Genomic DNA, 22,851 nt, shown 5'->3' with positions numbered 1-22,851 from the left:
CTGTGTGTTCCCAAATCCCTGACTACTGGTTCTACTCTTAGGGCTATGTTATCAATGAGGTAGTTTTTAGGGGTAGTTGAATTTCTGAAGGATGCTATTATACATTTCTTGGCACTGAGTTTTAAATGGTGGTACTGACAGCAGTTAATTGTCTGAGTCATCCTTTCTTGGAATATACTGGTGTCTTGGGGGGGGGGGTCTATGACTGCACCTAGTTTGCAATAATCTAAGAACTTGGTCAGCCAGATAACATAGGTGTTGATCTTGATGTCAAGGAACTAGATGCCAAAAAGAAGTGGATCTATCTCAGAGCCCTGAGGGTCTTTGCCAGTGACCTGCCTCTTTTTGGAGATGGATTCCATTCTCCTAAATTATTGTGCCCTATCTGAGAGCCAGACAGCTATCCAGTGAATGGCATAGGGGTTTATACCTAATCTTCTGACTTTGTCTACAATGCCTTTGTGGGGTATAGCAGGAAATGCCAGGTCAGTGTATGTTGTATACACCATTTTGCCCTCACCCATTGCTTTGGTGACCCTCTCAAATAAGTCCACCAGGCTAAGCAAGCATGGCTAAAAAATTATCTTATCAGTAAAAATGTCATCATATCAATCAACAACCCACAATCATTACTGTCTTTCACTAACACTGTTGAACCACAAGGTTCAGTGCAAGGTACCCACTTATCCTGTTTTATCAATGAACACCCTTGGGATTTTGCCACACTTAATTGAAACCCTTATGTTGACACTATAATCATTTCCAGATCTTCCAATATTTAAAACCAAATAAATAACTTGCTACAAAATGATTTCAAACTTCTCAGTATCTGACTTCATTCTGATGAACTATCCTTTAACACTAAGAAATCTATGGTCATGAACTTCAGCACGAGTAAGAGACTCTCTTCTTCTAATGCTATAGTATACCAAGATTATCAGCCTGTTCCACTAGTTACACAGCAAGTATAGTTGGGCCTAATCCTTGACCAAACGTTATCATTCCAACATCATACTCAACAACAATCCAGTAAAGTTCTTTCCCATCTTAGCATAGCATGTAAAGCATCAAACCTTCTTACTAAAAGGATACAGGGCAAGTCATTGCTATCAATATGCTTTTACCACAACTTGAATATCCACTCCCTATCATTGCCTTGCAATCTTCACACAAGCTACATATACTATAAAACTGAAAAGAAAATGTTCAGCTTCATCCAACTCAGCCCTCACTCTGAGCACCACTGTGTGATAATGAATTAATCAGACTGGCTCCAAGTGGAAGAATTACCTTCTTTCTTAATATCTTAAAATGCAAATGCTTAAAAGCTTCCTCTACTATGGGAATACTATATACACCATCAGGACATTTGCTGACCTTATACACTTACCATCACATACCTTTTCCTAAACTAGTACCTTTAAACTGTAATAAAATACTCCCAGACATGAATAGTTCCAACAGTCTAGATGACTTTTATAAATCCCCTAAAAACATGCACACTATGGATAGCTATCAGTCTCACTGCTTTGATAGCAAAGCTTGGGTACTACTACATTATTATCCCACCCTGAGTCTACTTAGACTATGAACATTTTTTTTTACTCTGTCACAAGTAGGGCCTATAAATATTTGTATATATACTGTAAATAAGTCAGATTGGAATCCTGATGGCCTCCACAGCCTCCCTTCCTTAATTTGTCTTACTTTAACTCCTCCAATGTCATAATTCCCAGACCTCCTCCTCACTACCCAACTTAATTTACTTGTACATTACTCACTAACACCTGTAATTTGTACTGCTTGTGCTATGGTAACTGTGTATCTCACTGTTGTAAATGCAAGATCTCCATTGTCAGTCCCAGTACATTTACTGTACCATAAATACCTTTTTCTTTAATAGTATATATATTTTATTTATTATATCACTGCTTTTTATGTCATTGATTGTGTCATAATTTTCATAAACACTGTAAGCCTTTTGGCCCAAGTCATGCTTGAAAAGGGTCCTTTGACCAATGTGCAACAATTGTACATATGAATGCATGTATGAATAAATAAATCTACATTTGTGATTCTCTCTTTGTGCTTGTATCCATTACAGTGACACTGATGTGTTTCTTTAACCTGTCATCCATGCTATAAACTGCACTATTCTTTTCCCATTTGTACATCAGCTGAGATTGATGATGAAGGCATGTGGGTTACAACTTTGCAGTTGGGAAACTGAACGCAAAAATCCCACAATGAAAAAAGAAATGGAAAAGCACTTTAGCATCATAAATAAAGATCCTGCTCACTCTATACACACTGTAATACCTAGAGCATTATACACATTTACATACATTATTTACAGCTTACTTTTGAGATCTGTATCACCTAGGATGAGACCACTGATCAATGGAGAGCCCATGAACCACTTCTCAGGAAACAGATTTGGGATTAGTGCTTCTGTTGTGCTCCTGGTTAGACAAGAACCAGATGTTTTCTAGCCTCCTATAGATTAATAACCACAGTAAAGCCTGAAAAAGGCTTCTTAGGTGTCAGCTTGGTTTCAGTGTTATTGCTTTACTCCTGTTGAGAGAAGTAGCACAAGTCAGCTGATTCCCAGCTGTTTCTGACTTGTCATGGTGCGTGCAACTTCCCTGATTGGTATGGCTGCTGTTCTGATGGGAACCTCTTCAGTTTAAATTTTGGACTGTTGTGCAGCTTGGCAGTCTGTTGCAGAGGTGCTGCATATGCTACCTAGGACAACTACTAGGAAAGAGCTATATCAAGCTATATCAAGCCTACAAACCCCTGCAATATTTGGGACAAGACTGCTAATCACCAAAGAGCCTATGATCCCCTAATTAAGAACCAGCTTAAGGTTAGTGCTAGGGTTTTGTTCCTGGGGACAACAGGACCAAATGGGCTTTAATTCCTAGCTGAGTGCTGCTACGGTGAGATAAGCACTATTAGTAGCCAGGTTGTAACCAAAAGGGTTGTCATTAATATTTTTCATTCTTAGCAAACTTTAATCATCCCAGTGTTCCGCGTACTGTCTTTCAGTTGGTTATGTTAGTTAGGAACTAGTGCTTAGGAAATGCTCTGATGGTTGCACTGCTGTCTTGCTCAGCATTGTTGATTAATGACTACTCTGCTTTTAGTGATTATAGCTTTTGTGCCTAGTGCACAGTGTATTGTCTTTTAGCCAAGTGTATTGTTTAGGGACCAGTGCCTACGAATTGCTCAGACTCATCACTGTCCTAATCTATGTTAACTGCTTAGCAATTGTTCTACATGTACAGGATATAGTTATTGTGTTCAGTGCCTATTTACTGCTCTGTGTTAGGACTAAGTATTCCTAGTTGTGCAAACACCCTGTCATCCTACAAATTAGTTGTATAAAGTAAAAAGTTCTGTATTAATTATTGGTGATCATTCTGTAGTAAATAACTCTAGCTGTTACGTTCTGTGCCCAACATCTCTGACTGTAAAATTTCTCTCTATGTTATTAGCAGTTATTAGCAGTTCAATGTTCCTGCTTAGTATTCATTTTGCAGTATAAACGGAAGCCACAGTGTTCTGCAGTATACATATTAGTGACCTGTATAGTACTAGGTTTTGTAAACCTACAGAGTAGTTGTGGAAACAAGTATTTTGCACACTTTGTACATTATAGCCTAATTCCTTCTTCTCGCTACTAAGTGACTGATTACATACCATCTAGCCTAATCTCAGAGTATCACCCTAAATATTTTACTCATAAACCTTCCTGTCTCCTGCAGTGGTTTCTGACCTACCGTAGCATATTACAACCACTAGGAGTCCTCCACCCACTGGCAGCATGTCTCAGGAGTCTGCTGTCACCCTATAAGTGGCTAGTCTAACTGTGCTAACTGTTTCAAGGCAGTATACCAACTTCTTTGTGCTTACAACTGTTCATTGCTTCTGCCAACTGATAGTAGAATCTGTGGGAGATTTAAATAAATAAGAAACACAATAGCAGGAAGCAAAGTTTTTGCATCAGCTCTCTTTTGGCAAGCATCTTAAATCCACAACTCCCTCTCCACATACACATATTACAAATCCACACAGCTCACTCTAGAGTCACCTAGAAAGCAGGCCTAAGCCCATAAGATCTGAGTAAACTGGCTTCTATATAGGAACATATTTTCGTCATAGGTGTCTATGTAGTTATACAGACTCCACATTCATCAGACTGGACAAGAACAGGGTGACTGTAAGCTGGTTGTCCAGTACCAGGATACATGATATTACAATAGCCATAAGGTCCTCTTAAACTAGACAAAGGTGGCTATGATCTAGTGGTGGCCCAGGTAGGACTTAATGACTTCAGGTGCTGCACCAAGGCAAGAATGCCAAGATACTGGCATTAAATTAAAATGTTGTTGTTCCTATGCATGTGTCAGAAGTAGGAAAGACACGGTTCTTGAGAACAATTTTGCCTTCACCCATAATGATGCCTAGATACCAAGATGAAATAATTGACTTTAACAAATGGCTAAGTCATTAGTGTCATTATAAGTGGATTCACTAAGTACCAGTCTAGGATGAGATGGTAGATAACATTTCCTGTTTCACCAAGGATGGTTTACATCTCTCATACCAGGGCTTCTACATACTGGATTAATAGTTTGCTGCCTCCATAATGCCTTTATTAGACAGAGTCCCACTTGAACATTCCAACATAGCAAACTGAGATTGAAATGTATTCATCATTATGGTGGTATCAGTCAATGGTAGAATTCTGAATAGAAAAATGCCAGAACTTGAGGCCCTCCTGCAACTCAAACACATTCATAGTTGTATAGTTACTGAGATGTGGTTTCAGTGCACTGTTTAGCATCTATTACACTTTCAGACCCTTTATTTAAAATACTTCATGTCAAATTACCCACAATCTTAACCTGGAACTCCTGGTTAAGATCCAAAATCACCTTTAACAAATCCAACTATTACTTTGTCATTAGCTATAGGTGTCCAGCAATGTCCTCTGCAGAACATGAAAATTACCTTAACACCATCAATGATTAACATATCAAACCACATATGTCTTGCTAGGAGACTTCAATTACCAAAGCATTGATTGGCACACTTGTTATTTATATATTTGTTTTCATTTGTCGACCGAGGTAGAGCACTGATCACACTGGACCCATTTTCAGGCAAAACACCTCTAAAGATATATATGGTCAATGTTTCCCAGACTTTGCTAACACCAATGTGCTGGAGCAAATTGTAAAACTGCCCAATAAAGGTTTTAATATCCTTACCCTGATCTTTACCAACCTAGCTCCTGCCTGAACCCTGCCCCACATATTCTCATCCATAGTTAAATCTCACCACAAACTAATCATTTTCACTGTCAGTCTTAGTGGTACCATCCCACAGCCAAATGAAACCATCTCTAGCAACTACTACAGGACAAACCTACTTCAGCTTGTAGAAGACCTGTCCACAATTCCAAACAATTTCTCATAAATGAATCCAGCTGACAGAATTGCCAAATTTACTTCCAACATTTACCTAAACAGCTGCATAAAATATCAGTACCCATGCCCCCTAAAATGTACTGGTAAGTTCAGAAATAAACCCCTGTGGTAAAACTCTCATATTAATAAACTTCATAACAAAAGAAGGAAAATAATGTTCAACCTATCCCCAGGGTAGCTAGAGAGTAGCTACTATGACTCTGCTATACAAGGGTGGCCTCCCTCTACCAATCCAGCTAATTATACACTCATCAGCCTCGGCAGCCTTCTATGCAAAGCCATGGAATGTGTCACAGCAGAACTTTTAATGTGGGCATAGAAAACCTAACTGATCTAGACCCCAGTTGGTTTGTTATTTGTGAAAAGGCAGTTCCTGTCTCTTGAATCTAGATAGCTTCTTTGAAAAGATTACTGAGGCTGTGATCGGTGATCACTTAGTGCATGCTACATGGCCAAGGCTTTTGACTCTACCCCCACACAGGTATTATCAAAAAAGACTAGATAAGCTTACTTTATTCACTGGATTACTAATTAACTTTTCAACACATCCAAAGCTATGATAGTTGCTGGCGCCTTCAATGAACATAAAATTGCAACTAGTGAAATACTATAGGGTTTAGAGCTGGGCTTTCTGCTCTTTGAATTTTTTTTTAGGTATTCAAGCCAGTATCCCAGAAGTGTGGTTGACAAGTTTGCCAATGACTGGAGGCTGGGATCTAGTATCCACTCATCAATTGATATTAAACAGCTCCAACAAGGGCTGGAATGCTGACATAGTTTGTGTAGCAAAAATAGTCTTAAGCTAAATGCAGAAAGTGCACTGTAATAGCATTCAGCACACCTCTTTATACAGAAATGGTCATAAGAGACGAAGATACTTACATGGACAGTTCTCTTTTATTTGATCACCAAGTTTCCACCACAATAAAGAAATCTTTCTGCACGGCCATTTAATTTTCAAGGGAATATTCTTAAGATTCAAGGACGTCATGATACAGTTGTAATCTTCCCTTATCAGAACCATCATAGGTTGATAGGTTCATAGGTTGGTACTAGGCTATCAGCCCTAGGGCCTATACAAGCCTAGCCATAACATTTCCCTGGCTATTTCTTCCCAGAATATTTACTTCCCTGGTCCCCTGTCTAGCAGGGTGGCTGACATGATCCCCGGGGTGAATTTCCTATCTCCCTTCCAATCCTCAAGGTTCCTTTTGAAGAGGGCCAAAGAGGCGCTCAGCTTGACATGTATGGGCAGTCTATTCCAGAGTATGGGGAGTCTCTTGGTCAGGAACCTATTCCTCCAACATGTTTTGTTCATTGTGATGACCAGGTTTAGATCCCTGGAGTGTGTGGCTCTGAGGGATTGGGATTTCTTTAAGTGTAGCATGTCCAACAGCATTGGGTTTGACATGGCCTTGTATGTTAAGCAGAGATCGCCTCTGAGTAGGCGATGTGTGACAAGAGTATAGCTGGAGTTTTTTTTAGATGGTCAGCATAGGGCTTATGCTTTAGGCCTGTGATTCTTTTAGTGAGGTATTTCTGCTGCCTTTCCAGTTGTTGCAGATGTCTTGTGAGGTACATACCAAACAGGGTGTTGTACTCTATAATGTGTCTAATGAGGGATGAGTACAGTAGGACAATGACCTCCTTTTTTCTGGATGAAATGCCCTTAATGATGAGGTGTGCCACAGAGAAGGATTTCCTGACTGTTGTGGCTATGTGGTTATCGAAGGTGAGACCACTGTCCACCTGTGTCCCTAAGTCCCTTATCACACTTTCAGTGTTTAGTGTACTGCCACTTATGTGGTAATTCATGGCTACATGGATTTTCCCAAAGGGGATAACTAAACATTTCTTGGCATTGAGCTTGAGCCCATGGCTCTGACACCAAACATCTGTTTCTGTAAGCCCCTTTTGTAGAATATCCACATCATTTGGGGATTCAGTAATGGCTCCCAGTTTGCAGTCATCTGCAAACTTTGTCAGCCAGAGTCCCTTAGTGATGTCCTGTACTTCAGAGAAGTAGATGTCAAACAAGAGCATTCCTAGGACGGAACCCTGAGGTACTCCACTTGTCACTTGTCTGGAGCTGGATTTTGAGTTGGCTACTTTTACAGTGTGGGTTCTGTCAGCAAGCCAGATGGCAACCCATTGAGTGACGTAGGGATTAATGCCCAGGTTAGTAAGTTTATCTATGACTCCAGAGTGGGGGACGGTGCCGAAGGCCTTGGCGAGGTCCAGATAGGCTGTGTGGACTGCCTTACCCTCGCCCATGACTCTGGAGACTGATTTGAAAAAGTCAATCAGGTTGAGGAGACAAGATCGGCCCTTTATGAAACCAAACTGGGTGGGGTCCAGTGTTTGAAGGTTGCCAATGTCTTTGTTTATAATTTCCATAATAATATGTTCCATGGCTTTGCAGATTAGGCTCGTTAGACTGATAGGACGATAGTTCCTGGGATCCAAGGTGGATCCCCCCTTGTGGATTGGGATAACTGTAGCTGTACGCCACTCATTGGGCACGAAGCCTGAGGTGAGGCTATGATTAAACATGACACTTAGGTGAGCTGCCAGTTCATTTTGTAGATCATGTAGTACATAGCCCGGGATGTCATCTGGTCTCATGGATGTTGTATCCTTAGCTTTGGAGAGTGTGTTTTTCACCTGTGTGGCCGTGATTACTGGAATTTGGCAATCTTTTGGTATTGAGATGGGCCCTTTAGGTGGTGGAGGGGTGAAGCTTGCACTGAATCGATCTGCCAGGATATTGGCAATATCCTTGGGATCATTATTTTTAATAACATTCTGTTGTAGCTCAGAGCAGATCTGAGCATTGCCATTTAGATTCTTGACATAACTATAGAATGCCTTGTGGTTGTCCTTGGAATCTTTGGCAATTTTATTTTCGTAACTAGCTTTGGAGGATTTTATGAGGGATCTCAGCTTCTTACTGAGGCTGGTAAGGGAGTTTTTTGCATCCTGGGATTTTCCTCTTTTCTGCAACAGTTTATTCCTTCTGTTGTATAGTTTGTTTATGGCAGGGGACCACCAGATTGGGTTCCTTTTTTTGGAGGAGACCGTCTTGGTTCTATTTGGAATAGCATGATTCATGCACGAGTGGATGTGCTCATACAATGCCTTAGTGTAGGATTCAGCAGTCGAACTTTCAGTTCCCGTCTGCAAGGGTGTCATGAAGTTTGTCACTTCTGTCTTGAGTAGCATGAATTTGGTTTTGGAGAAATTTTTTATGGAGGGTACCCTACTGGGGGGTGGGGGTGGGATGTGGACACCAAGGGTGATTAGCTTATGGTCAGACCTGACCAATGAGGGGGTGACCATAGGTGTGAAGCATCAATCTCCCATGCTGGTAATAACCAGGTCTAGGATATTTGAGCCCCTGGTGGGACTATGGATTAGTTGACCCAGGGTGTTGGAATTTATGAATTCCAAGAACAGTTGGACAAAGGTGTTGGTACCTGAGTAGTTTTCCCAATTAATGGCAGGCTAGTTGAAATCACCCAGTATTAGGGTATTTGGTTGTATCTTAATATTTTCCAGTATGTTTAGAAAGGTGTAGTGATAATCTTGGGGCATGGTGGGGGATCTGTTGCAAGCTACAATTTGGATTGCAGTCTTACCTAGTGTTAGTTGCACCTGTAGAATTTCAGGAGCATTGTGTTGGGCATCTAGCCTGGAGGTGTGAATATCCTCAGTGAATATGGACACTCCTCCACCTTTAGTGCTTTGGTCCTGGTTTGGTGGGCGAAAAGTGTGGTAAGAGTTGTAGCCTGGTATTGCAGGGGTGCTCTCTGGAGCCTTGAACCAGGTCTCAGTTACTGTACAGATATCGATGTTCTCCATTTTTAGGAGTGCCTCGAGAGAGTGCATTTTGAGATTTAGACTTCTAGCACTGAGTAGCATTACCTTCAGATTTTGCTTGCTTATATCTGTTACGCTGGTGGTTTTGTCCTTTGAGCCTTGCCTAAAAAAGCCACTATAGGGGTGGCAAGATCCTTAGCCAGTAGCCTGAATCCCAGGAGCGACAGGTGCAGACCATCTCTGGCAAAGCATCATGGTTTGTCAATCATGTCTTCCCAGGCAGACAGATACTGGATCCCCTTTGAATGACACCAGAAACTTAGCCAATTGTTGAAGTCAATCATTTTGTCCTTATACTGTGGTATCATTCTGGGTGAAGGCAGGATGCTGCTCAGGGCTAGGGTCACACCTGCCTGGGCCACATGATCCGAGAGCTTCCACGTCTCTTTTCATGTAGTCCTGGGAGGTACGTCTCAAGTCATTCATTCCAACATGGACAATGACAGAGTCGTATTTGTACTTGCTGTGGAGTGACTTGAGTGCATACGTTATGTGGTGGATCCTGGCACCCGACATGCAGCTGACAGTAATTTTCTCCTTGTTCAGCCTGGTGAGTGGGACATCAGTGTGCCTAACTATAGAGTCACCTATGACTAAAGTGTTGGGTACATTGTCTTGCCTTAGGGGCTATTGTTTGGTGGCACACTGGTGTTTTGAGCTATGTGTCACTTTGGTTGTGACTGGTGTTTGCGTTTCAGCTTCGGAGGTCCTTGTTGCTTGCTGACTTTTGTATATACAAATACAAGCAAATCATTGATTACAGTGCTGACTTTTGTATGTACAAATACAAGCAAAGCACTCAACTAGAAGGGATGTCTAACCAAGTAACTTAAAGTCCTTAAATCCTTGAACTACAGAGCTAGATTAACATAATTCTCTTTATAGTCAGTGACGTACTATCTGCTCTGAGGTGACCTATGTTTTGCTTTTTGAAATTTAAAAGACACAACCCTATTTGACCTTTTATTTCTTTACAAAATGAGTGACTACAAACACTGGCACTAGGGACTTAAACCTACACCAATAAATAGACAAGACCTGTTGGAGGAATAAGTTCCTAAGTTAATATATACTCCCAGACTATGGAATAAGTTACCATTACTGGTTAAACAAAGTACTTACTTAGCTACCTTTAAGGCTAGTCTTGATGACTGGATGAAAAGACACACATTTTCCCCAGGCCATCATATATGGCTTGTGATGGCCTTTCTACCCCGGGCTAGTAATCAAGGAGCCTCAATCCTTACCACTGACACCGGTGAGAGATGGTCATTAAAGCAGGAATGGATTTACACAGTATTTTCAAATGCATCTCTCTGTATCAAACACATTTTCCCCCAAGTGCACACAGGGAACATGCTCCAGACCTGGGAATGGGCTGTCTATTTCTCCAAATCCCAAACAAGACTCACTTTGGAGCACTGTGTCCCAGTTCCAAGTAGACACCCACACCTGGTTATTTGATTTTCGCACACACACACACACACACACACACACACACACACACACACACACACACACACACACACACACACACTCCTGGGAAAGGCTGGTACAAATTTACTAGCTGTACCCCCTTCTGCCCAGACTTTAAGGTAACCAAGCTGCCACCAGTCAAATACTCTAAGGCTCTTACAAAGGTAACCAATTATACTGAGTAAAAGCAATACTAATATAAATGGTAGACTGTAACCAAATCAACCAGGTTTTTTGGAGTGGCCAAGGTGTCACTAAAATAAGCACAAGTACTCTCAATATATTAAAAGTAATCTCTAAAAGACCAGCTAGAATGAAAGGTATAAAAATATTTAATTATATATAATAACATAGAAAACATGAGAATACTAAATATCTAAGTTCAATAAACACCAGAGTTTCAATCACAGGAGAAATAAAAAAATAACACAGTTGGACAGATTCAAACAGATGCAGAAAAAACAATACTTAACTAACCTCACTGTATTTCCTGACTGTCTAAAGAATAACTGTTCACTAGCTAACTTAATAAATACAGCAAGGCAAGATTAGATGCTGAGATGCTTACTTCCACTAGGCAAGGTGAAGAGCTTCAAAACTAACTGAAATGAACTGAACTAACTAACTGTCTGTGATAACTATCATCAATCTTTATATCTGGTTCCAAAGAAAACAATGCAAAAGAAACTGATGTGAGTGTTCCATCCTCTCAATGCTGGTTATAGAATGACATCACATTTGACCACCTGACTCTGGTGCAATACACACTCAGGGCTTTGGTAAGATCTGTTGCAGTATTTAAAAATTATAGAACAATTTCAAAAACTTGTACTCTTCCCTTCCATAATTCTTTGTTTAAACATATACATTTAATCAGTTATAATAACACTGTTGATACATTTTAACACAAGTATCTGTACAAGTCAATGTGATAGTCAAATGACACAAAATTATTTACAAAACTCCAACTAACCATGCTGACACATGCCACACATGCACTGCCAACTCTCCCCGGCACAGGTGGTAACATTCCACATTGTCACATGGCTCTACAAAATTTGTGAGGATAGCACCATTAAGTGTTTGAATAGGGAGGCAAGACCTTTTAAGTATGCTACTATTACAGGTTTATATGTCTTAAGTATTTTATGGTCACACATGATTGCTTGCCTGATGTTGTTTCTATGTTTCTAAAGGTTGTGTGTTAGCTCTTATTGTGTCATTCGACATAAAGCAGCAGTCATTTTGTTTCTAATTTTGGTAACAATTACACTTTTATTGCATAATAAGCAATGTCTTTCTGTTTTTGTCTGTTACAGCTGTATTATGCTCATTCACAGAAATCAAGACTGCTGCTATGGGGTAAGCAACTTTTGTCCAATATTCCTCTAAAACATTGCTGATCGAAAAGAATGTTGCTAAGGATTTACAAGCTGAAAAGAAGGAGTTGAGGAAGTTTGAACTAATAATGTCATACAGCAGTGCATTCTAATCACATTTTAATTATGTGTTCTGTGGGACAGTCTGTATACACAGTATCTGATGTCTTAAGAAGCTATCTCTAAGGTGAGGGTGCCTTTTTATGTGTTTTATGTCTTATTTAAATGTGGAGGAATTTGGTTAGTGAGATATCAAGCTATATGTATTCAAAATAATATATTGAGGTGTGTGTATAACAGTGTGCAACAGCACTGTGAGTTAGATGTCTCTGTAACATGGAAGGAGAGAGTTAGTGCACATGTTATTATGAGGTGAAACCTGAGTACGTGTGTTATATTATACCAGCATACAGTGTGTTTGTAGCTGGAAAAGAGCAGTGCAGTAGAGGTGCGATTTGTGTATGTCTCAAGTTATGAAGTCTTAATAGCAGAAATAAAGTTTTTTAGGTAAAGTGCATGCGAGTGCTTATACATGTGGGGGTACATGCACACTGGTGTGCATATCTGATGTGTGTGTGTGTGTGTGTGTGTGTGTGTGTGTGTGTGTGTGTGTGTGTGTGTGTGTGTGTGTGTGTGTGTGTGTGTGTTACAGAGGTCCTATTTTTTGAGCTTGATAACCTCTTGACCTTAAGCTAATAAAAATGTTGTTCTAATGGCACTGATAGATAATTATGAACTAATAAATTAGGCAAAGCTATGTTAGAGGATTATTTTTTCATTCTGATAACACTCTTGGAAAATACTGTTGTCACTGTAGTGAATAAATCTGAAATACATTCACAAATAAGTAGAATACATCAGTTTACTACAGTCACTTTGAATATTACTAAGACCAAAACATTTAGGATATGCAACACTAGGAAGGCAGTTGTTAAATGGTTTCAGCTGATGCTATTATATGTTCCAGAGCTTAAGGAAATGGTCCATAGGGGATCACAATTTAGTTATAAAAAACATATAACAGACAAGTAGGGTTGGAACTTATAAGGGTAACGTGTAGCTTTTGTAAATATATTTATACTGAAAAAAAACATTGTGCACTCACTAGGAGCACAATGTTTCATTTGAAAGCTTTTGGTAATTGCAACTCTAAGGACATAGTATATATGGCAAAATGTACCCAATGCTTAGCACTTTATATTAAGGAAAACAAATCAGAGGTTTAAGAACAGAAGTTGCAGTCATTTATCAGAAATAAGAAGACAAGTAGGAAGTAATTCATTATATAAACATATAAGTGCTACAAATGCAACACATACTTTTAAGTTTTAAATACTAGAAACCATTCCCACATATATTAGAGGGAGTAACAAGAGAGACAACACAGAAAGATGTGAGAAGAAATTATTCTTAAATTTAGGGCCCAATACCCCCCAGATTTAAATGATACATATACACTGAAACCTGAATTGTTAAATCTACAGAACAAGATTTAAACAGTTTTAAATGATAACTTTAACTATAGGTTAATTTAATATGTACTTAAATTGTGCTATTTTGTTAGAGTTGTATCTTATAAGATTTGTGTGCTATTACTTTTAGAAGTTGTTTGCATGATTGCTTGTTTAATTGAAGGGAGTTAAATATTACTATATAAGTGCATTTGTGCTGTACTTTGTTATTCTATTATTGGAAGCCCGAAGAAGCAGTGAGCAACTGTGAAAGTTTTTAACTGGCTAATAAAATAGATTTATATTTTAGACTTGTGGTTCTGGGATATTTTTTTGCTTGTTCTGAGATACACTAACAAGAGTTTACCTTAAAACACTAGAAAATTAAATGTTTCTATTTACTTCATTATTGCTCTGTTAAAAAACTCTGTGAACTTTATGAAAAAAATAATTTTGTGAACTTAAGTTTAGGATTTGTGCTTGCTTTAAGACAGCTCCAGGTCAGATAGTTACAAAACTGTGTGTCTAAGGATGCTCCCACTATCCTACTCTGTTCTAGTTATGTTCTTAAATACATTGTATCTGTTGTTGCCCACTTCTTAAAATAATTTGACAACATAATTCCTTCCGTCCTCTTCTTTATTGAATGTTGTCAGTAAGCACATAAGTACCATCTTTTGAAGTATCTCCCCTTAAGTTATTTAAAACATTTGTTTTCTCATTGCATCCCACAGAGCCAGAATACAAAGTGTCCACCAAGCCAATTCATGTTGCTCTTTTAAAATTGGTGGCTCTTGAGTTGCCAGATTTTACTATAAATTTGTATTTGGTAGATTCACCTGTCCTCATCTTATCTGCTCATACTAGTAAACACTTGAGGATTAAATTGGGAAGTCTCCCCTCCCCCGTGACTGCTACACCTTGAGATACTGTCTCCTTCATACTTTCTATCTGCTTAGTACCGCATTTTCTTTACTCATCTAAACACCTAAGAACTGGACAAGATGGAAAGTCATCCTGACAGTTTCACCTATGTTCCACTTATGTTGCTAGCTTTTTAGCACTAGGTCTCCAAATACAGTGAACAAACCTCCTTATGCCCACAGATGCTCAGCACTAATAATTTCATCTGTGAGACATGTAAATACCAAAAGAATCTGGAGTCTTCACTTTCACCTGTAAATTTTCCATGTCAGCTTCATACATCTCCACCACATTCCTTCCCTAATCTCATCAAATGTGTTCTGCTGAGCAAGATGACTCTCACAGTACAAAAAAAAAGAAACTGAGATATAAGAGCCAGTAACTCTGCCAGTTTTAGTAAAGACATTTACTGGGTAGTAAATATACTGCCTGGATGCCAGCAAACAAGAAACTATGAGAGCTTGAAAAAAAATAATATAGAAAAGGTGAAGATAAAACACTGACTGGGAAGTATCATACAGCTGATCAGCACAAAGCAGTTCAAGTTTTAGCTTTGGTGCAAGACATGGCTTCAAGTAAGCTAGAGGAAAAATTAATCAAATGTGCTCAGCACTGATTTATATAAATTAAATTTTTCAGGTGTATATCAACTCAAATAACACAAGGATGGAAAAAAATGGAAGAAGTTCTAAACAGCTATTCAGATGAGCCGATTAAACTGCAAAAATCAGAGGTCAAAATGAAGAAAAGCCTGGCTGAGTATAAGACTGCTAAAGAAGGACTATTTCAAACAGTGGCAGAGTTAGAGGACAGAGAAGACAGGGAAAACCTGAAATTTTCCGCTGTACTAGAGAAAATGAAAGGAACAGACTTGCATTAATTTTATGAAAGCACAAATAAGCAACTGAACTGGTATTTCATGCAGGATTTGTTAATTAAAAGGGCACACTGCGTGTATGCTCCAAACCTGACCATGAACAGGCAGGCAGGTAGGAACTGTATTAGTAAAGTTGCAATTATACCAGCCGGAGGAGCTGATTCTGACAAAATGGTGGCAGAAGGGCAACATATTAAAAATTGCAGAAAGTAGAGTGCATGTGAGAAATGATTATTCAATGTATACCAGGCAGAAAAGAAGCAAATTTATCCCAGCAACCAGGGAATATTAAGAGGGAGGTATGACATTCAAGCTGCTATATCCAGCTGTCTTCAGAATATTTTTTCCTGAAGTATCAAAATATTTTTTGATGATTTTTGATGCAGAATAGGCTAAGGAGGAAATAAATCAGTTACAAATAGAAGGGAACTCTACATTCTTCTGATAATAAAGCTCATAGAGAGACTTTACCAATGAAATATTTTCCAGTGGTCCAAAGGAAATTGATTGAGAGACAGAAAAAAAAACAAATGAGTTGACTAGAAGAATTGGGAGTACCTTGGACATGAACTAGAGTATGGTGATGGGAGAAGAAAAAGAAGAAGACCAGCAACACCAAAATTAGTGAATACATTTGAGACTATAAAGCATCAATCATGTTTATGAAATATAGCTTTACAAAAAAGTGGAAAGTTTGGAATTTTGTTGACTTTCCTAAACTTGTAAGGGACTGTAAAGTAGATACCACACTTCATGCCATTAATGTTTGGAAGAATACTAAAAGGGAACTGTAAGTAAATAATTTTGTTCTTAACAGTATTTGTATAAAACATTTCATGATATAAATTGCATATTATATAGTGAAGCATTTTCACTTATTGTTGTATGAGGTGCATGGCAAAGAGAGAGGTGGCAAAGGCTAAGGATAAGGCGTATGAAGAGTTGTATGAAAGGTTGGACACTAAGGAGGGAGAAAAGGACCTGTACCGATTGGCTAGACAGAGAGACCGAGCTAGTAAAGATGTACAGCAGGTAAGAGTGATAAAGGATAATGAGGGAAATGTACTCACAAGCAAGGAGAATGTGTTGAGCAGATGGAAAGAGTACTTTGAGGGGCTGATGAATAAAGAGAATGAGAGGGAGAGAAGGTTGGATGGTGTGCGGATAGTGAATCATGAAGTGCAGTGGATTAGCAAGGAGGAAGTAAGGATAGCTATGAAGAGGATGAAAAATGGAAAGGCTGTTAGTTCAGATGACATACCTGTGGAAGCATGGAGGTGTTTAAGTGAAATGGCAGTGGAGTTTTAACTAGATTATTTAATGAAATCTTGGAACGTGAGAGGATGCCTGAGGAATGGAGAAAAAGTGTTTTGGTACCAATTTTTAAGAATAAGGGTGATGTGCAGAGCTGTAGTAACTACAGAGGGATTAAACTGATCAGTCACAGCATGAAGTTATGGGAAAGAGTAGTATAATAGTAAAATGCAATCCTACTAGCAGAGTTGATTCTGACAAAACTGTAGCAGAAGGACAAAGTACTAAAAGTGGGAGACCGTAGAGTGTTCGTCAAAAATAATTACTCACTTTACACCAGAAAGAAGAGGAGTAAGTATATTTCAGTAATCAGGGAATGTCAAGAAGCAGGTGTGATATTCAAGCTGCTATATCCAGCTATTTTCAGAATATTTTTCCCCTGAGTGGGAAGATGGCATAATGGTTAATGTGTTTACCTTACAGATGCAAGGTGCAGGGTTTGATTCTCACATGGGGTAATTGGCTAAGCTTGAAATGGCTCTCAAGGGCAGTTAGCCTAGTTCTAACCTATCAGTGGTCAAAATCATTTTTATGCAGAACACACTAAGGAAGAAAAGCAAACATTTGTCCAACAAAAAAGTAATCTATCAAAAAGAAGGAAATTCTGCTTTTTGTTCTTCTGGTAATAAAGCCCAGAGAGAGATTGTGCCATTGAAATCTTTTCCAATGTTTCAAAGCAAAATGCTTGAGAGACAGAAAAAAGCACAAGAGTTGAATAGAACAAGGAGTACATTGGAAATGATGCAGAGACTGGATTTGGGAGATGGAGATCAACAGGAAGAAAACCAGCAACTCAGAAAATGACAAATAAAGGTGGGTTTACATAGCATTAATTATGTTTGTGAAACTTGACAGAACAACTAAATCTAGAAATATTGGATTTCTTTCTACTTTGTTAAACTTGTAAGAGACTCCAAAGCATATGCCCTACTTCATGTCATTAATGTTTGGAAGAACATTTAGGAAAGGGGAAGAAGAGGGATTCAGTTAACTGTAAGTAAACAAAAATTTTATTATTAACAGTAGTATTTTTTATAATGCATGACATAACCTGCATGCTATAAAGTACTGCTTTTTCAGGTACTTTAGAGTGTAATATGGATACTAAACAGGTATCCCTGTTTTTTTCCTTCTCCTTTCCTTCTCCTTGTTTGGTTTTAAGAAATGTAGGCACTGCAATGTAAAAAGAAAGGAAAAGTCTGAACAAAGGAGCATGATACCAGAAAAACTGATATGTTTTTTTTTTACTCTTGCATAAGGGAATGACTGAATTAAGGCCCCTGGCTTGATCTAGTAACAAGTTTTAAGGTGGAGCAAATAAATAAAAAAGAACACTATATAACAAAAAGTTTTCCTCTAGCAAATACATAAGTGCTGACGGTAGAGGCAATTGTGTATCTGGTTCTCATGTATCTATGGAGACAATTTGATAAGGGGCAATAAAAACAAATGTTTCTTTCTTTCAATGGCTAGGAGGTAATGTTTTCTGAAAGCATTCAAATGTTTTTCTAATCTGGGAGAAGAATAAAAATAAGACAAAAACAGACAGCACTTAGTGGAAGTAGAAGCACAGGCTGTACCATGTGTTTTAGCATAGATCACCTTCCTTATAGGTTAATCCAGGTCTATTAGTGTGGCTGTCAGTCTGTGACAATTGTTCCTATTAGGAGGGTTAACCTTCAGTATTTGAGGATGTACATAGTTTTCTGTGTTAGTATTAAGTTAATAGGTTTTAGGGTGTTCTGAGTCTGTGTGTGTGTGTGTGTGTGTGTGTGTGTGTGTGTGTGTGTGTGTGTGTGTGTGTGTGTGTGTGTGTGTGTGTGCGTGTGTGTGTGTGTGCGTGCGTGCGTGTGTGTGTGTGTGTGTGTGTGTGTGTGTGTGTGTGTGTGTGTGTGTGTGTATGTGTGTGTTTTGAGGGTTTTCACTAAAACAAAAAGTTTTGCAAGATGTGACATAAGTTCAAATGAATGTTACAAGAAACAACTACGTAAAAGATCAACCTGCTGAACATTAGTTTATACATGTAACACAAAAGCTAAAGCTAGACATATAAAAAAGCAGTTACACATAACAGGTGGGAATAATAACTTCTTAACATAATGACACTTCCTATGGTATCTTTAAATGTGAATGGTCTCACAGATATATACAAAAAAGAAAGAGTAGAGAACTATATTAAAAATGCAGAGTACAAATAGTTATGTTACAGGAGACACATTTAGAAAGAGCTGGGCATGCGAATTTGCTAAAGAAAGGATTTCAGCATGGTTATTTGGTGGAATATCTGTATCAGAGGAAAAGGGGAGTACTTATATTAATTCCAAGAGGAGCTCCAATAGTGATAGAAGAGGGAGAATAATAATGGTAGATTTATAGTACTAAGGGGCTACTTGCAAGGGAGGATGGTTACACTGGCATGCAACTATATTCCACCTAAAATTGGTATAATGGAGCTTAAAAAATCTGGGAGAAAAAATCAGCTTTCAGCAGGGAATATTACTTATAGATGTGATCTTAATTTGATTGGCAGCAATAAAGATGTACAAAGATTTGTGAAGAAATTTAAGAAAATATTTGCCATGGAAGATGCAAATTCAATAGTGGCAGTTCGGATTGAATTTACATATTATTATCCAAGATACAGAAACTGGACAAGGCTAGACAGAAATTATATTTCACAGGAACATGTGCATTTAGTTGAAAATGTTGATATGCATCCAATAACTATTTCAGATCACACACCAATAACAGCTAAAATAAAAATGCAGGCCAATGAAATAAAAAAATACTGGAGCTTTCCCACCTTTCTGTTAAAATGAAATGAATTTAAGGAATGGGTAGCGCAAATTATTCTGAAGTTATTAGAGAAGATCGAAACATCTTCTGAAAATATAGTTATGGAGTAGGATAAAATTAAAGTGGAGTTTAAAAATAAGGTGGAAATAAAAGAAAGAGAGACATGGTTAAGCTGTAACAAGAATTATTTAGAGGGACTGACAAAGGTTAAAGTATTGCAGAATAAGGTAAATCTCACAGAACATGAAGAGGAGCAATTGCAGAATGCTAAACAGAAAATTGATTACCTTGATAATATTCATGAGTTTAGAAAGACTGCTGTTAAGCAACTGTTGTTTGATAATAACACCAGAGCACAAAAACTTTTAGCACAACAACTCAGGCAACAGAAAGTAATAAGGGTTGTTACCAAGCTTAGAGAGGCTATAACAAGGAAGATAACTAGAGATCCTGTAGGGTACTAGAAATATTTTAAAAATTTTATGAAAATCTGTGTAAAGCAGAGAAATATGGAAACCAAGAAAAGGTACAAATGGAAATGTTTATGTAAGAATTAAATATGCTAAAGTTAGAGGTAGACGAGGCTCCCTTACTAACAGTTAAGGTAGGAGGAGATGAGATAAAATTGGTTATGTTTAACAAATCTACAGTAAATTCTCCAGGAAAATATGGTATTCTTGTGTAAGTCTGGAAGTTAGGAGGAAAAAACTGATAAAGATCTGAAAGGTTTTGTTTAATAGCATTTTAGAGGAGGAGAAGCACCAACATCCTGGAAGAAAGCAGTGGTGGCTGTAACACCCAAACAAGATAAGACTCATCGGATGTAGCTTCATACAGGCCTGTTTCATTTCTAAACCAAGATTATAAAGTGTTTCTGTCTATAATGGCTAAAAGAATGGCAAAGGTGATGCTGAAATTGATAAATATGTATCAATGTGGCTTTGTGGAGGGGAGGCAAACATTTGACAACATTAATAGATCAATGATGAGCCAAAGGGAAACAGAATGTAAGAAAATACCACTGTTGTTGGTGGGTCTAGATGTAGAGAAAGCCTTTGACATAGTAAGCTGGGATTTTATGAGTGGGGCAATGGAACCATTTGCATTCCCTGATAAAATTATAAGGTTGATTAGGAGAAATATGAGGGATTGGAGGCAAAAATTAAAGTAAGTGGGTTCCTCTCTGCTAAACCCTGTTTGAGCAGAGGAACCAGGCAGTGGTGTCCTCTTCCCCTTTGTTATTTGTCTTATATTTAGAACCACTGGCAAATAAAATAAGGGACTCAGAAATTCAAAGATATAATTTGCATAGTAGTCAAGGAAAAGCTGACCTTATTTGCAGATTACAGTATTTTACATGATAAAACCAGAAAAGGACATTTCAGTATTATGAAACATTTTGAGATGGTTTCATATCTTTTCAGGATACAACATTAATGAAGTTAAAATAAAGACAATAGCTGTAACTTATATACCAACACACAAATTGGTTCAGCAATACCCATATTTATGGGAACACAATAAAGTGAAGTACTTAGGAGAATACATTAAAAAGGATTCTGTTATGGCAGCTAAGGATATGTGGAAAGAGACTAAACAAAAGATAATACAAAAACTAAGAAATTAGAAGCTCTGATTTATGGCTATAGATAGCAAGATAAAAGTAGTCAAATGTTTTTAGCCCCCCTTATTTTTTTACACATGTCAGGCATATTTTTATCAACCAGAGAAGTTGTGGATAATTAATAAATAGTTAAAGGATTTTATATAGGATGGGAAGACAGCAATAGTCAAGTGGGATAAGCTGATTCTTCTGATACAACAAGGTGGTTTGGCATTACCTGATTTGAAGAGGTATTTCAGAGCTACACAGTTAAGTCTCCTATACATAACACAAGCAGCTACCTATAATGCAAAGTGGAAAGGGATGATGACAAAACAGAGTAGAAGCTCGGGAAACAAGAAGAGATTGGGATCTTGGATGCAGACCCTTAAGGAAAATAACAATAACCATACAGAATATTATACTCATAAAGTAGCAGAAAGTATTCAAAGAACTAAGCCAACATGGGATTGGATAAAGGAGATTCTGCTGATAGAGATGACTGCAATTAGGGATACAGACAACAGGCAAGATGGGGCTAGAATTTACTGCAGAAAACCGGCAAAGGAACCAAGGTGTTGGGAGCAAATAATTAGAGGGGGAAGGTAATAGAATGGGAAGAGGCCAAGAATTTATTTGGACTGCAGGCTAGAGACTGCCTTCCCTATCAAGAACTGATATCAGAGTATAGGCAAAGAGAACGAAATAGGAGGATCCTAAATGAAAGTCCAGCATTGGTTTAGTTTTTACTAGAATCTAGAAGAGAAGCTGCTCTTAAAAAAGGAATAATTAAAAACACATATAAAATATTGCATAATAACTATAAGAATCAATCAGATGAGGTTAGAAAATATTGGGAAGAGAGATTGGATAAGCAATTCTCAAAGAAACAATGGGGGATATGTGTATGACTCCCAAATATGCAGCAAAGTCTAGAAGATTTAGGATCTTTGCTTGGAAGTGTTTACTTAGTTATTTTATACCCCAATTAGATTCCACAGAATTTTTCCTAAGGTACATAGCAAATGTTAGAGGTGTGATGGGGAAGAAAGATGTAATTGGAAACATATATTTTGGGAGTGTAATGAGCTGGTAGACTTTAAAAATTCCATGCAGACTTCTCTATCAGAAATACTGGTAACAAATTGGTATAACTGAGAAAATAATTTTTTTGAGCTGTGATACAGAATCAGAATTGCATAGACATAGTAAAGCATTGTTGAGTCTAATTAAGGTGGCTGCCAAAAAAGCAATTACTAGAAAATAAAAATCAAAGTCTAAACCAACTGTACTAGAAGTAGGGAATATAGTAACAGAGATAAATGGGGTCTTTAGAAAAGGGTAGGAGCAAACTACATAGAAAAAATGGAAATTATGGGAACAATAGTTGCAGAATAATGTTTTGGAGAGGGAATGGGGTTTAAAAGGATGCAATATTTGAGGGAGCTATGTAATGTTTGACTGACAATGCCTGGCAAGATTATAAGCGATGCATAATGTTTGCAACTACAAATATGCCATTATCGTTTGTTTTCATTTATATAAATGTATGATTGCCTATCTCATAAGTGATAATTTAATAATAATGTTTCTTGTTTAAAAAAAGCCCTTGGCTTAATCTAATAATACGTTTTTATGTAAGCATGTAAATAAG

The 22,851-nt window shown here is 38.0% G+C and overlaps 1 protein-coding gene across 3 annotated transcripts in view; it reads left to right on the top strand.

The window, feature by feature from the left end:
* Positions 1-22,851, top strand: part of LOC122815790 (transmembrane protein 116-like) — a 520,221-nt gene that overhangs the window by 396,015 nt on the left and 101,355 nt on the right. For all 3 annotated transcript variants that reach the window (XM_044088571.1, XM_044088569.1, XM_044088572.1), the window contains one exon: positions 12,173-12,215. In XM_044088571.1, coding sequence (XP_043944506.1) covers positions 12,173-12,215 — 43 coding nt within the window. The remainder of the gene's footprint in view (positions 1-12,172; positions 12,216-22,851) is intronic.

Source organism: Protopterus annectens, chromosome 11.part0 (assembly GCF_019279795.1).
Source record: "Protopterus annectens isolate FY-2018-M chromosome 11.part0, PAN1.0, whole genome shotgun sequence".
In the NCBI taxonomy this organism is placed as follows: domain Eukaryota; kingdom Metazoa; phylum Chordata; order Ceratodontiformes; family Protopteridae; genus Protopterus; species Protopterus annectens.
Note: the sequence above shows the minus strand (reverse complement) of the source record. Positions and strands in the feature narration are given on the sequence as shown.